The sequence below is a fragment of the Patiria miniata genome, unplaced genomic scaffold, assembly GCF_015706575.1.
Source record: "Patiria miniata isolate m_02_andy unplaced genomic scaffold, ASM1570657v1 HiC_scaffold_22, whole genome shotgun sequence".
Lineage (NCBI taxonomy): Eukaryota > Metazoa > Echinodermata > Asteroidea > Valvatida > Asterinidae > Patiria > Patiria miniata.
The window spans coordinates 769,061-783,555 of NW_024037061.1; the positions used below are offsets into that span (position 1 = coordinate 769,061).

Genomic DNA, 14,495 nt, shown 5'->3' on the forward strand with positions numbered 1-14,495 from the left:
ATTAGTTAGCCCAACAACAACAAAAACATGTTACCGGTGTATCCTCGTCCCAACATTTTCCCACAAGCCTTTTTCAATTTTTATTTTCTTGCAACCCAGGTTTATGTTTGGGGGGTGGGGGGGAACAGAATTGTTTTTAAGATTACAATGTAGATATGGTACAAACAATTCACATACCCTGGCATAAAAAAACATGGAACGATGTTTACTGTTTACTCCTCAAAAATTAATGCAGCAGAACAATTTTAGAATCTCTCGCGCAACAAACGAAATGTTTAGTACATTGGCCCATTTGACTGGGAAAGTTGTGTAAACATTCCGGCGCAGAGAATGCAGGACAGCACGCGTAATAATTTTCAGGGGTTGAATATAATGGTCCATTATAGGGGAAGACCCACGTCGGTGGACCTCCTTGAAAACAGTATTGGTTTTGACAGCAGAACCAATTCACTGTTCACTAGCGAAACATTGTTTGCATATACTAATATTGTTCACAAAGCTTCCGTGGATTTTTTGGTAAGATTTATCATTTTATATGGTCCCTCAAAGATACGAGTCTTACCGTTACGTCAAATGGACCAATCCATTTAGGCCCCGCCTAATGCGCACGTGGACACCAACACGCGCGCGTCTCCACCAATGCGCGTCATACGAACCTTCACGCATATATGTCGGCATCATTCATCCGATCTATGATTTATCACGGCTGTGATTGGTGAACACATAGTGTGGCGTGGCTTAACGGATCAATTGTGCGCAGGTGCGGACTGATTGTCACTGCAAGCGAAGTCAAAACCACAGTGGACAAAAAACGACAACCCAAATAACCTAAAATTTAAAATTCAAAAGATCCATCATTTATTGCAATCTATACTAAATATATTAATTTCTTTTGAGAAAACGAACATTTGGGGGTCCTGACAATTTAATCCAGGCAGAAATTTTCTACAAATAAAAGCATATTATTTAGAATTTTTTTTTGCCAAGATTAAGGTTAGGACCTCCAAACTTCCTCTTTTTAAAATTATCATTCTGAGGCTCATCCAGCTAAGGCTGAACTTTCAATATAAAATATAATTTATCTATTTCATTCAAGTCATTAAGTATGTAGGCAGCCTGCGACGAAGTCTTTTCTTACCAATATATTTATATCACAACACACCACAGGCAGATTAATTTGGATAATTAAGTTCTCAAGTTACTTCGCTATTTTTTTATAAAACAATAATGCGTACATAATACTGTTTCATGAACAGCGAATATTGCAATATCCATATTTAAAAGACAAATGTAAGTTTCTACATAAATATGAATGTCAGGCAAAATATATCACAAGTTACCCGACTGGTCAAATTTATTTATTTATTTATTTTTTTTTTAGAAAGTTGGAACTTAAAAAATGCAATTAATTTGGCAATGAATTGTGGCCGACAGCATACATTCTCAAGCCTCAATAAACAAGCATAGCAGCACCCGATTTCATTAAACCCATCGTAACTTACGATGCATCGCAGTGCTGCGATGCGTCATATCCCTACGATGCGTCGCAACTGCAATGCGTCCTGCGATCCATTTCACAAAACATGCCGTAAGTGCGATGCGCAAGTTTCGTAAGATGGATCATACGACGCGTATTGAGTTGCGACGGGTTGAAATACGTTCAGCTTTCACAAATTCGCAGCGCTAATACTTACCAAGATCATGTCACAAATTCGCGTTCACTTTCGCGCCGAGTATGAATCACTTCACACGTCGTAACTCGGGTTGCGACGCGTCGCAGCGCTTCGTGAAATTGGGAGCAGCACAAAAAGCACACGACACACTAAATTTACCGCGACAGAGAGCATCACTTAAGAAAACAATTAATTCCCCCACTTTTTTTTGAACAAATAAAGTAGACTTTCAACCATGTAGAATACTGTTTTTCTGTCACAGCGCCAAACACAAAACTGAAGTTTACATTGTTGACGTTACTTGTTTACATTATGTCATTCAGGGGAAACAAAGAAATTAACAGAAAGATAATAACCTTGATTTCTTTGTTTTTCACTCAATTCCAAGTTGTAAACAAAGGTGATCTACATTAACAAAAATGCCTTTTACACTATTTCTCGAAAGGCTGTGTTGACAAAACATATTCTTCCTGGTTAAATACTTAATTCGTTCAAAAAGAGGAAAAAGTCTAGTTTGTTTTTAGTAGTGCTCTTTAACGATTACTAAAAAATCAGACTACAGCATGAAAGCTCTTTGTAGATTTGGTCATCTTACAAAAGACTTACTTTTGGTAACAAAACTACATAAAATTATATTGCAAATATTTTAAAGACTATATGATACATAATTATTTAAATCAGGCTTCCACGTACAAAAACAAATCAGCATATTGTACACTTATCCGAAGTGGTACCCGAATGACTGCAATATTATTATGTCAGTCAAAGTACCCGAATGACTGCAACATTATTTTTGATATTGTCTTCATTCGGGCATTTTTACAAATTTCGCTGGTTCCCGCACAATCAAGAGCGTAGAAACCTACAGTTGTGCGTAGCGCGCGGTACCATCCCACGCAAGGTGCTTATACACGCACTGTTGTCAACCACAATCGCAGCTTCGAGCAGCGCGAAATTTGCTTTGGTATTTAAGCGAAGAGTATTTGACAAAATTTGAGAAACAGTGTGAGTCCTTAATTTTTTTTTTCTTTTGCCTAAAGTCAGCCTGATATAAATAATAATAATCTTGGGTGGTTTTTTTTTCTTTAGGGGTATAAGAATATATTGCACTCGCTATAACAATATTGCACGAGTTGAATATTGTTATAGCTCATGCAATATGTTTTTATAAGCCTCTCAAAACCATCCAATATTATATAAAATATATATGTATTTTTTTCTTACAACCACACATTCAATATTTTTCATTATAAGATTGACCTGCCCAACTGTTCCTCTGATGACCTCTCTCTGACCCCGAATGACCTCGGTTGGTAACCCTAGAATCTGCTGCAGTGTGTGTACCACTTTCCCCGGTACTCCTGCCTCTCTGCAGGTCCTGGGGGCTTAGGCCACTGTTTATTCGGTTGCCCGATTTCCGTCGGTTCCGGGACGGACTGTGCAGCCTGTGTCGATAGACCTCCCGTTGGACACCGACTAGCGGGATACCGCTCGATACGGACCGGGAGCGGGGATAGAGCCACTCCTGGTTGCTCATCCCTGGGGAGGAGGACTTGGGAGGGGTGGGGTCGGCACCAGTGCTGGAATGACTCAGATTTCTGGGGATTTTGGCACAAAAACATTATCATTCAGTACTGTTATTGGATCCAGGGAACGTGACTGAAATGGTGGGAGCATGATAAAGATCAATTGCCTAGATGCACTCGAGTCCATGTTGGCATGTTTTACTATACTCCCGAGGACAATGCTTTGTGTTTCCCTTTGTCCCTGTAATATAACACTCTCCCATAGACTAAGCACACAAACTTACTACAGAGGACCGTTTCCAACAAAAGACCCAACTCCCGAGGACTGAAAGGATCTGTTGTTCTCCCTTTGTGTGACGGTCCTCGGGGGTTATGCAGAACACAACACGTACACGCAGGCATATTTGCCCTGTGGTACAGTACCTTCGTTGTACGTTGAGAGGACATGGGATAGTACAATGTATCAAGATTTTATATTAAGATCTACTAGGGCCCCCAAAATGGCGCCAATGTAGCTTCAGCTTGTGCTCATGGCACACCATTGAGTAAGGATCTAGAGATCAGTGGTCCTTACCTGTCTAAGTGATGCCCAGTCCTCAGCCTCCGTATTTCCGGTGAAGGTGTGGAAAGAGAAGAGTTCGCAGTCCTGTACCCAGCGCTAGATGAATCGTCATCCGAGTCAACCTGCGATTTCACCCCTGTGTGATTAATGGTACAGTCCACTGCAAACGGTGACCTTGACCCCAGCGGTAGTGTTGGAGGTGTGCCAGTGGAGGGGTTCTTCCGGACAGGCCATTGTGGAGGAGGGGTGGTCGGATCGACCGGAGGGGCGAAACTGAAGCCCTCATGAAGGGGGTTGATCTTCGGTGATGGGGTGGGGTTGGTTTTGCTTGCTGCTGGGGTGACTTTTCCTGCCACGACACCAGACCAAACACCTGGCTTTTTATCTGAGGGTTACAATTAATTTTCACCATTATTTCAGGCTTACTAAGTCCAGGAGTCCAATGTCATTTGTTCTTCATGTACGGGCCCCATGAACAAGTACCCCCTCAACGGTAAGAAAGGGAGAGTTGGGGGAGACCACCGGGCGAGACATTCAAAGCATTGCAGATCACGCAAAGACGCTATGGCTTTGCGTATATTCAGTCGCACATACTTCGCGAACTAGTACGCGCACGCGGTGTCTCCCCCACTGGAGCACTGGTAAAACAGCGCCCTCTCTTGTTTGTGCATGGAGCTCATAACTCAAGTTCTCTGTTTCACCAAAATAACCACACAAACAAAAAAGGAACAAAGAAAAACCAACCCAACAAACAAACTTACCTATACTCTCGTAGAGACCAGGATCCATGCTGTTTTGTAGTTTCCTAGTTGACCACACCCCTTGTAGGGTACCCAGACTCCCGCTGCCGCCTGAGTCATAGGATGATGGTAGAGGGCTGCTAGACCTGGCCGGCGGGGTACCTGTTAGTTTGATCTTCCTTTCTGATGGCTGGTTCTTGTCATTTGAAGTGACTTTGTGGACGTGGCACGTCGATTTAGGCTTCTTAATTGAATCCTGCAAATTGGAAAAGTTTCATAGCCAACATTCAGTCTGTTTCCTTGGTTACGGGGACAAAATACAATTGTCTGCTGTGATGTAGTCCATGGTATTTGGTCAATCACAAGTCAATCACAAGTCCATCACAAGTCAATCACAAGTCCATCACAAGTCAATCACAAGTCAATCACACGTCCATCACAAGTCTATCACAAGTCAATGACAACTCAATCACAACTCAATTACAAGTCAATCACATGTCAATCACAAGTCAATCACAAGTCGATCACAAGTCGATCACAAGTCGATCACAAGTCGATCACAAGTCAATCACAAGTCAATCGCAAGTCAATCACAAGTCAATCTCAAGTCCATCACAAGTCAATCGCAAGTCAATCACAAGTCAATCTCAAGTCCATCACAAGTCAATCGTAAGTCCATCACAACTCAATCACAAGTCCATCACAAGTCAATTACAAGTCAATTACAAGTCCATCACAAGTCCATCACAGGTCTTGACAAATTATTAAAGTGCAAAAGGGTGCAATCCAGAACAAGGTGTATCTCTTAACTTGACAAAGGAAGATCTGTACGGACTTATTTGCAAGTAATTACAACAATACAACTCAAGAATTTGACAGTCAAGGAAATCTAAACCTACCCAATATGTGACTGTGCATTCCACACCGATGTTGCTGCCCCTCTTACTAACCCTCCAGTTGGTCATGACGTACGGCGGGTGTCGGAAACTCTCCTTGGCCCCCGGTTCGCCCAAGGATAATGTCACATCCCTGATACAGCGTGAGGAATTGTCATCACAGTCTGTCTCAACGTACACCTTCCACTTATATTCCTTAAAAACCAAAAAAAAATATAACAATAAAAAAATGTAAAAACCCTCCCCACAAAATAAACACTTCCAAAACAACTGGTGTTATTTCAATAGGGTCCGATTGTATGATGTCAAAGTGCCACATGACCATCTGGTTTCCCCGTGATTAGCCACCATTGCAGTAGGCAAGCATTCGATTAGCAACCATATTGTGCGCTTTAAACTAAAATAACTGCAATTCTTTGTAAAATGGCCTAGCGGTCATTACCTGTGCCGTGTATGGTTGTCATAATCGTGCTGATAAAATAATAATACTGGAGTTTTTTACATCGCACGTATCTACCAACAATTAGGTACCGGTACTCAAGGCGCTGGTTATTATGTCTATTTTTTAAAGACAGGTAAATGAAGTTTATGAGAAATGTGAGACCCATTATGTAGCACCTTAATAAAGGGTATACAAGGTGCTGCGGCGCATATTGCAGCCACTGCCAGAAACACCGGGGCAAACCCCTTCTCTTAGCGATAAGTGTTACTGGGTTCTTTAACGTGCATTACACACAACACGGGACCTACGGCTTTACGTCCCATCCGAAGGACGAAGCAATAATGGTAAAGTGCCTTGCTCAAGAACACAAGCACCATGTTCCCTATCAGGATTCGAGCCCATGTACCACGGCACACGTGTCGAACACTGTAACCATTGGACCACAGCACCCCACTAGCTGTTGCCTCCGCCTTTTTTTCACAGTTTTGCCATCCGTCACAGATTTAAAGGCTTGCTTCCTACCTATGCACACGGCGCTCTTTGCCTACTACAATGGCGACGCTGACTTTCCGGTTCCCAGATGTAGGCTGGGACAAGTGGGTCAATGAGAGAGCCCTACAAGGCTCGTAGAACACAGAAAATGTAGTGAGTCTGAGACCTTCGGCCTTGTAGAAAACAAGACACAGACACAGTACAGTATTCCGCATTCCACTTGCGCTCATGCCAAGATTATAATAGATTTAACAAAACGACAAACCTCTGGTGTGGGTCCCGGCCTGCAGAGATTGCCGAATATTAACGTCAGGTGAAAGGTCGTCGGTTGACTTCCTGTTAGGGTTTTGTTACTACCGACCGATTTAGTCGGTGTGGTAGGAATGCTCTGCAAAATCAGAAAGGAAAACCGACACGTAGACAGTCAGGCCGTGTCCAATTGACATGGCTATGGCTAACAATGAAACAGCATATCTATGGAAAGTGGATCCAGCAGGTAACGCAACTTTAACCTCTCATCACCGACCAACTTTTACTGATACACTCACCTTTACACTGGACAGCGGGGGAAAATGCTGAAGCCGGTAGTTATCTAAGGTGAGTTTCTGGATCTCCAACTGAAGGTCCTTACGATGGCCTAAGGACTTGATCCCCAGGGCCAGGAGGTCATCCATGGAAAGCAACAAGAGACGACGTCCGGTGATGTTATGCTCCAACATCAGGTTGGCGTACTGGGCGAGATCGCTCCGTTTCTGGCCTGGAACTATTCACAAAACTTGGTCTTTCAAGAAAAGTTTAACAGGACATTTTTTTCCCGGGATTAGGTTTTGCCACGACCAAAACGGCCCTCTTTAGACCTCTGTGGGAAGTCCTGAAGTAAACAAAGTTCCCTTTCCTGCTCCACTTAAGTCCCAAAGAGATAATCGCTTAAAGGTTAAAGAAACTACCTCCTGTTAGCCACACTGCTTTCTGAAACTATACTTTTTGGTGATTGTGGTTTATGCTAGCGTAGCAGTAAAAGATCGTTCTCTGCCATTTATTCACCGATTTGCACAGTTCAACATATAAAACAAGTCAACATTTACTTATTTTTTTGATACAAATACTTCTTTTGACGCAATGGTTTAAGTCAAAGAATACACTCGCAAGTGTGGATTCTTAATTTACGAATTCACTCGGCACTTCGCGCCTCGTGACTTCTTAAATTACGAATCCACACTTTCTAGTGTATTCTCCGTTTTACTGCACCAGCAGTAACTGCAGGATAACACAAGAAAATCAAGACTTTTCTGAAAAAAAAAGAAGTAACCTTTAGCTTGGAGTTGTAAAACCCACAGGTAAACCTCTTGCTCGCTCCAGTGGTTGGCGTCGTGTTTGACGTCGGCGCTGAACGGGACGACAATCTGCCCTGCGAGGGCGTCCTCCAAGTGACGCAAGCGGCTCTCTCGCGTATCCAGCTTGTTTTCTTTGTCCTTCAGCTGCCGTTCCATCTGACGAATGCGGGTCATCACCTCGTCAATCTCAACTCTTTTGAAAAAACAAAACACAATTTTTTTTGATAGTTTTGTTTTTAAAATTGCCTTTTTCCCCTTAAAATACAAATGTTATTCGTTTTTGAAAGACACATCGACTAAAAAGAATATCAGCCAACACTTGAATATTGAATAATTACTTGTGGTCCTGCAAAATCTACTTATCTGTGGCCCCGCAATACTTCAGTCTTCCCAGGGAAAGGGGACGAACCTGTGCTCACAGGAACGGAGTGCCCATCTCTCTTTCATTAGCGATTGGGCCAGACTCATATGCTGCTGTGGGGGGATCGCCACACCTCCTCCACAGCGAGTCTGTTACCTTCCCAGCATTGAATAATGCCGGTACCCATTTAACACCTGGGTTGAGAGGAGTAATTGAGGTAAAGCGCCTTACTCAAGGGCACAACACGCATGGCCACATACGTCTAGACCTATCCTCGTTGCCACAAAAGTGTCACTTAACATCTTTTACTAAAGGCTTCTTGAAATTGTTTTGATCAACATTTTATTGACTGATGCAGCCACTTACTTCCATTTCTCCTTCTGCATGAGGAAAGTACCTGTTTCTTCCGATAGAGGCTCTGTGAGAAAAGACATTTAAATTAGTCAAGTAATTGGAAGTACAATGGTGTGGCATCAAGAACAGGTCATCTCGTCTCAAATTAAAGTTACAAAGGAGCACTCATAAATACCTAAGACCATTTACCCATTCCTATTGGTCGAGAGCCTGTCACGTGGCCAGTCTGAAATGGATGATAAAAACATGGCTGGCTGGTCTTAACCACTTGTCCAGTGTCACATGAAATTTGGACTCCTATGAAATCCTCACGTAAGCATGCGCAATACTATCAGTGCGCCAGTATTTTATAGTCCGAAATGCACAACAAATTCACACAGCTGCATCTGCGCATCATCGCGCAGAACGCACGACGCGTGCGCCAATCTCCATAAAAGGAGTTGTTTACGTCTTACTCGCGAGCTGGACACCCCATTATAAAGCTAGAGAGGTGTTTCGATCAGATAATGACTGATTTTTGGAAATAAAGAGTTCTTTGGCAAAGTCGTGTTTTGTGATTAAAAGGTTGCGCATGTTTTTTCACTGTTTTCTCGAAAAGTGTAATATCCACTGGGCTGTTAAACTTCAACAGGTTAGGTTCTGAACATTCGTCTTTGGATTTTGAGTGGCGTTATTATTGCAAACGAACAAAACGCATGAAGAGAAAATGATCCTATATGCATTAAAGATATTCTTAAGATATTCCTCTTCAAGGATTACTTACTGTCTTCAATCAGGCGATCCAGTGTCTTGAGTATGTCCTTGAAGGCCGGTCGTTTCTTCGGATCCGTCTCCCAGCACGGCAGTATAAGCGCTGCCAGCTTGTCAGGGCACGTGCTGGGTATTGCTAACCTCTAACAGTCAACAACACGAAAGAGACAAAAATTAGTGTTCATTTCCAAAACAGAGGTATAACAATCATGTGTAAATGAAGCAAGTTCATGACTTTACTTGCTCCTTTTTTCCTCTCTGAACTTACTTCGTTCTTCTCAACAACTGCCCAGGCAACTTGAAACCCTTCCACACCTTTAAAGGGCACCTCTCTGGTAAGAAGCTCCCACAAAACCTGAGGACAACAGAACAGAGAGAATGCTGAAAAACAATCCTGGATCCAAAAGATGGGTGGCATGGGTGGCTAGTGCGTAAGCGATCACCTCTCACCACTGTGGCCCGGGTTTGATGCCCGGCTCGGGACGTTTGTGAGTAGCGTTGTTTGTTGATTCTCTCCTGCGCCATGACGGTTTTTCTCTGGGTTCTCTGGTATTCCTCCCTCTGCAAAAATCAACACTATCAATTCCTGGCTGTGCTCTGTGGTCAGACATGTGTCGTATGGCGGCAGCCTAAGGCGCCTTTACATGCCTCCGGCTCGACCACGTTGCAGCTGCGTCCTTCGCAACTCAACTTCTGCTGTGAGTAACGACGATTAATCCCCCAAATTTATCTACACTGTGTTAAATACAATGAAATATGGGCACAGAACGTTTTCAGCCCCTCTGAGGAAGTTTTCTTCTCGTAAGACTTACCACTCCGTAGGAGAAGGTGTCACATTTCTCGGACACCGCCTCCCCTAGGATGACCTCTGGAGCCATCCAGGGGAAAGTACCAGCCATCGTCATCAACGCTGTGCTGCCATGGAAACGGGACGCCCCAAAATCAACAAGCTGCATCATCCAAGGAGGCAAAATAAAACATTCATGACTCAAATTGACTCGAGTCAACTCGACCTTCTTGACCACTTCTTGAAAATGACTCGACTCGACTTGAGTCACAAAATTCAGTGACTTGTTAAACTCTGATATTTTAATACATGGCATTGGAGAAGCAAATGTGTTGACACCTGTAGGTACGGTGGTGGAGGCCAAACAAAAAATAGTTCTGCTTCCGGTTTCCCTACCTACCCTATTCTGACAGCCCCTACCATAATTTTTTTTTACTGGAGAAATGCGAATAAAACCCCCTTAACCATCAATTTCTACCTTTTATTCTTGACTACATGCAAATGCCGCCATATGATCGTACACAAAAAAAATTGCAAAAAAAAAAACATTCCCTACCTACCTACCTATTTTCGAATGGCATGTTATCGGATGCAGAATTGGGGTTATTTTGGCCTGAGCCTATAACCAGGGTTCAACTTTAGCAGTAGCCCGCTAGCCAAATGCTAGTCAAAACGGCAGCGAGCTAGTCAAAGTATTCCTTAAGTAGCCCGGCTGGCGAGTCAACAATTATTGGGCTACGGCAAAGATGAAAGGACCGGAAGAAAGAAATCATTAAATTCAGAAAGCAAACCTGTATCAATTTGTGTCTAATTTTCTTAACTGCTTAGGGTTCAATTATCAGATCTGTTTATTAAAAACACTGACAACATTGCCTCAGGATACACGTTTTACATGTATGCACATTGTTGTTTATTAGACATCCTATAAAAGAAAAACATGCAGGCTAGTGAAAATGCACGCGGGCTAGTTAAGAGTCTGTTTCAGAAGCCCGGTTGGCTAGTGAAAAAAATAAGTTGAGGTCGAAGCCTACTATAATGAATCTATCTATTAAAGGGCCCAGTATTCCTCCATACCTTAACAATCATTCCCTCGCAAATGACGCAGTTCTTAGATTTCAAATCTCGATGTATCACCTTGACAGCAGCCTCATTATGCAAATAATTTATACCTGTTTACAAAGTAATGAACAGAAAACACAATGGACTATTTTCCAAGTGGAAATATTAAAAAAAAAAATTCTTGATTGCATTTCCTGCATGAAGTACAGGATGAGTCACAAAAACGAATCCCAAATTTCGGGACCGTTGTTTTTGTCAAATTCTGCAAATATCACTTTCAAAATCGATGATATGAAAGCCCAATTCATAAGGTTTTTTTAGTGCAAGAATCATTCAAATCACTCTTGTACTCTTTAAGTTGGGGAATTTTAAACACAGCCACCATTTTAAAGTTCTGTCCACGGATCACAAAAAGTTGAGTGTTCTTTCACTTTCAGCAAAACAAAAACAAATCACATAGGGATGTGTGTGAATTCGTTTTGCTGAAAGAACACACACCTTTTCTGTGATCTGTGGACAGAACTTTAAAACGATGGTTGTGTTTAAAATTCTGCAACTTGAAAAGTACATGAGTGATTTGAATGATTCTTGTACTAAAGGAAAGCTTATGAATTGGGCTTTCATATCCTAGATTTTGAAAGTGCTACATGCAGAATTTCATTAAAAAAAATAGTCCCGACATCTGGGTTTCGCTTTTTTGATTCACCCTGTAGTTACCCCAAAAAGGAACCAAATAAATAATACAAAATTTTGTAATAGAAGGTTTAACTTTATTGAAAAACAAAAAAGAAAAAACCCAGTAGCATGTTTGCTTAATTGTTACCAGTATAAAAAAAAAATAGAAGAGCAAGTACATTTGTAAACTTTTTACAAATATATATTTCATAAATTACGTTCAAGAACAGCAAAAGTACAGTCATATTTATTGTGCTGGTACTGAAGATAATTAGGCCCTACTAGTTGTAAAACAACACAAAGAACTTGAGATATAAAAGGTCAAATTACACACCCCCTCCCCCTATAAAAGAAAACTAAGCTGGCATTCTTATCTGCGTATACAAAGATTTCCAAAAGAACAAACCCAAGCTTGACTACTGATATCTTCAGTAGTCCAATATACAAATGAAATAAAAGAAAAGACAAACAAATAAAAACTGTTTAAGAGAAGGAGCAGTGTTGAAAACCGAAATTTAGGTTTTTAAGGTTTCCAAGCTGCAATATATAGGCAAACTTCCAATTTCTGAAACACTTGTGAAAAAAATCTTAGATCAGCAGGCCTACATCTACGTGGTTTTATTTTGGACTTATTGCAACAACTAAGCTGTGGGTAAAATTGATTCTTTAAATTTTCTTTAAAATCTGTTGAAATGTATGTCAGAATATTCGGTTTTATAGGTTTAAAGGTTTTGCTGCGAGGCCTTAAATGGTGAAATTTCATTAAATTCACAGTTTTTGACTTCTCTAACAAACGAATTGGGTTTCTAAGTACTTAACAGGACTTACCCAATGCTACATGCCGTGCCCAAGTAAGAATCTCTTTGAAGTCGACATCGTTTGCCGGATCAGCTAAGTGGGAGTAGAGAGACCCAAGGGCAGCATATTCTAATAAATAAATAAAATCACAAAGTTGTAAATTGACGGCTATCTGAGGCTCAGCATAGTTTGTCGAAAGATGTTTTTTTTTTAATTTTCACTTTCTTACCAGTAACGAGGCAGTAGTTGGGGGCCACAGTCGCTGCACCATAAAATTGGATGATGTTGCGATGACTTAGGCTACTGAGAACCTGGGCCTGTACGAAACAACAAAAATAGGAAAAATCGATGATGAAAAATTGAAAGAAAAAAAAGAACAACATAAAAATACATGTTTGTGAAACATTTGCAATTTTTGTTGGGAAATATACAGTTTTAAAAAGTATATTTTTGCTTTCGAAGCACAATTAACTGGTTTCTGGTTAAATACACAAGAAAATTAAAACAATAGTTAAGTCTAGATTTTCTCTAGTCTACTTTTTATGTAATTTATAGAGAAAAAATTGGCAAGATGAAATTTTTCCACCAGACTGGGACCTCATCAAGTGCTGGAGAACATTTCAATTTAAAAAAAAAAAAAGATTTCCATTTGGAGCCTAAGACTAGACTGGAACATGTCCAACTGTTTGAAAAGATTGACCTCATCAATAGTCTGGTGGCCGACTATATGGAGAGATGTGTAGAAATAGAGACTGGGTACTAGATGTTTGCTTTGGCACAGTTGATTGATGCAGTACTGAAGCTGTGTTGGACTGGTTGTTTCAGGTGCCAGTCTATTTTCTTGCATTGCATGTTTTCAATACACTAAGTTTTGGAACTCTCATACACAGTATTGAGAGTCTCGACTTCTGACTAATTATCCACACGGGGGAGGGGAGGGGCAATGGGGGGGGGGAAATCAAATGTACAAACCTCCTTTCCCAAAGTCAGAACTTTCTTCACGGCCACCTCTTTATCCTGTGAAATCCACTTTGCTCGGTAGACGCTACCGAACGTACCATCACCGATGCACTCATGGAACGTTAGGTCGTCAAAGGAAATCTCCACGAAAGTGCAGCCATTCACATCATTGGTTGGCAAAGACATGACTGATATTGGGCATCATCAGAGGCACGACATCAAGATCTATTGAAAAAAAAATAGTACGAATTTTGCACTTTGTACTTCTAACAATGACTTGGCAATAGAAAGTTTAAATTTGTGTGTGTATTTAATTATTTTTGCTGGTCCCACGGGGTAATCCTATACAATAGCACTGCCCGACTCCCAAGCAACAGTCAACAAGTGAGTCAGTCTGTTAATCGGGTAGTGCTATTGTATAGGATTACCCCGTGGGACCAGCAAAAATAAAGCACATATCGTGTATTAAACTAGATGGCTATTTTAGCCAATTTTTCAATAAAAAATAAATAAAAAGAACCTCATCCTCCTCTTTTTGATAAAAAAACCCCGGACGATCAACTGGTGTTTTTCTGTATACTTGGCCTTAAAATTAAACATGTTCAGGCATGTCAGGGGATGTTACAGACAGGTTAACTTAAAGCACTTACCCAACAAAGTAACTCAACATAAAATCAGCGTGATCAATTTGGTGAAACTGAACTTATCAAGTGAGTCAAAATATAAAACAGGTGACAGGTTAAAACCAAGTAGGTAGGGTTGGAAAGTAATTAACCCTTCCTGCCCGTTGACGCGTTTAATTAGTCCAAACATGTAGGCTAAGTTAGTAAAGTCATGAATTGAAAGTAACGGCGCAAAGCATTGAGTACGTACGTGGGGCGGTCGTTGAAAAACCTCAACAGTTTGATGATAGAAAATAAGAAACACAACGTATTCAACCAACGTAAATTACGCCGAATTTCCCGTGTGGAGAAAGAAAATCACGCCGTCTCAGTCACCTGTACTGTCCGCATGCATCCCATGGCCCATCCGGTTTCGCAAAATATTATTGCAAAACAATGAGCCGTAAATAATGAAGGGCGCCCT

General features: G+C 41.3%; 1 protein-coding gene across 2 annotated transcripts; it reads right to left on the reverse strand.

The window, feature by feature from the left end:
• Nucleotides 1-831: 831 nt before the first annotated feature.
• On the reverse strand, nt 832-14,483 carry LOC119730812 (mitogen-activated protein kinase kinase kinase 20-like). 2 transcript variants are annotated; one of them, XM_038203843.1, is made up of 16 exons: nt 14,408-14,483; nt 13,422-13,634; nt 12,679-12,766; nt 12,480-12,578; nt 10,992-11,086; nt 9,943-10,080; nt 9,399-9,485; nt 9,144-9,273; nt 8,393-8,444; nt 7,641-7,858; nt 6,880-7,094; nt 6,597-6,719; nt 5,401-5,592; nt 4,523-4,757; nt 3,774-4,146; nt 832-3,271 (listed from the first exon to the last, which is right to left on the reverse strand). In XM_038203843.1, exons 2-16 carry the CDS (start codon nt 13,593-13,595, stop codon nt 2,908-2,910), a joined length of 2,583 nt encoding a protein of 860 aa, XP_038059771.1. In that variant the 5' UTR covers nt 13,596-13,634; nt 14,408-14,483; the 3' UTR covers nt 832-2,907. The 2 variants fall into 2 exon arrangements, with proteins under 2 accessions (XP_038059771.1, XP_038059770.1); XM_038203842.1 differs by having other exon boundaries at nt 14,283-14,418.
• Nucleotides 14,484-14,495: the final 12 nt, after the last annotated feature.

Bases quoted from the DNA above. Each gene is read 5' to 3' on its own strand.
- LOC119730812 (XM_038203843.1), bottom strand. From the start codon at position 13,595: ATGTCTTTGCCAACCAATGATGTGAATGGCTGCACTTTCGTGGAGATT. The intron at 8,445-9,143 runs GTAAGTAATCCT...CTTTTCTCACAG, and splicing joins GGATCGCCTGATTGAAGACA to AGCCTCTATCGGAAGAAACA. The intron at 4,758-5,400 runs GTAGGTTTAGAT...TCCAATTTGCAG, and splicing joins AATGCACAGTCACATATTGG to GATTCAATTAAGAAGCCTAA.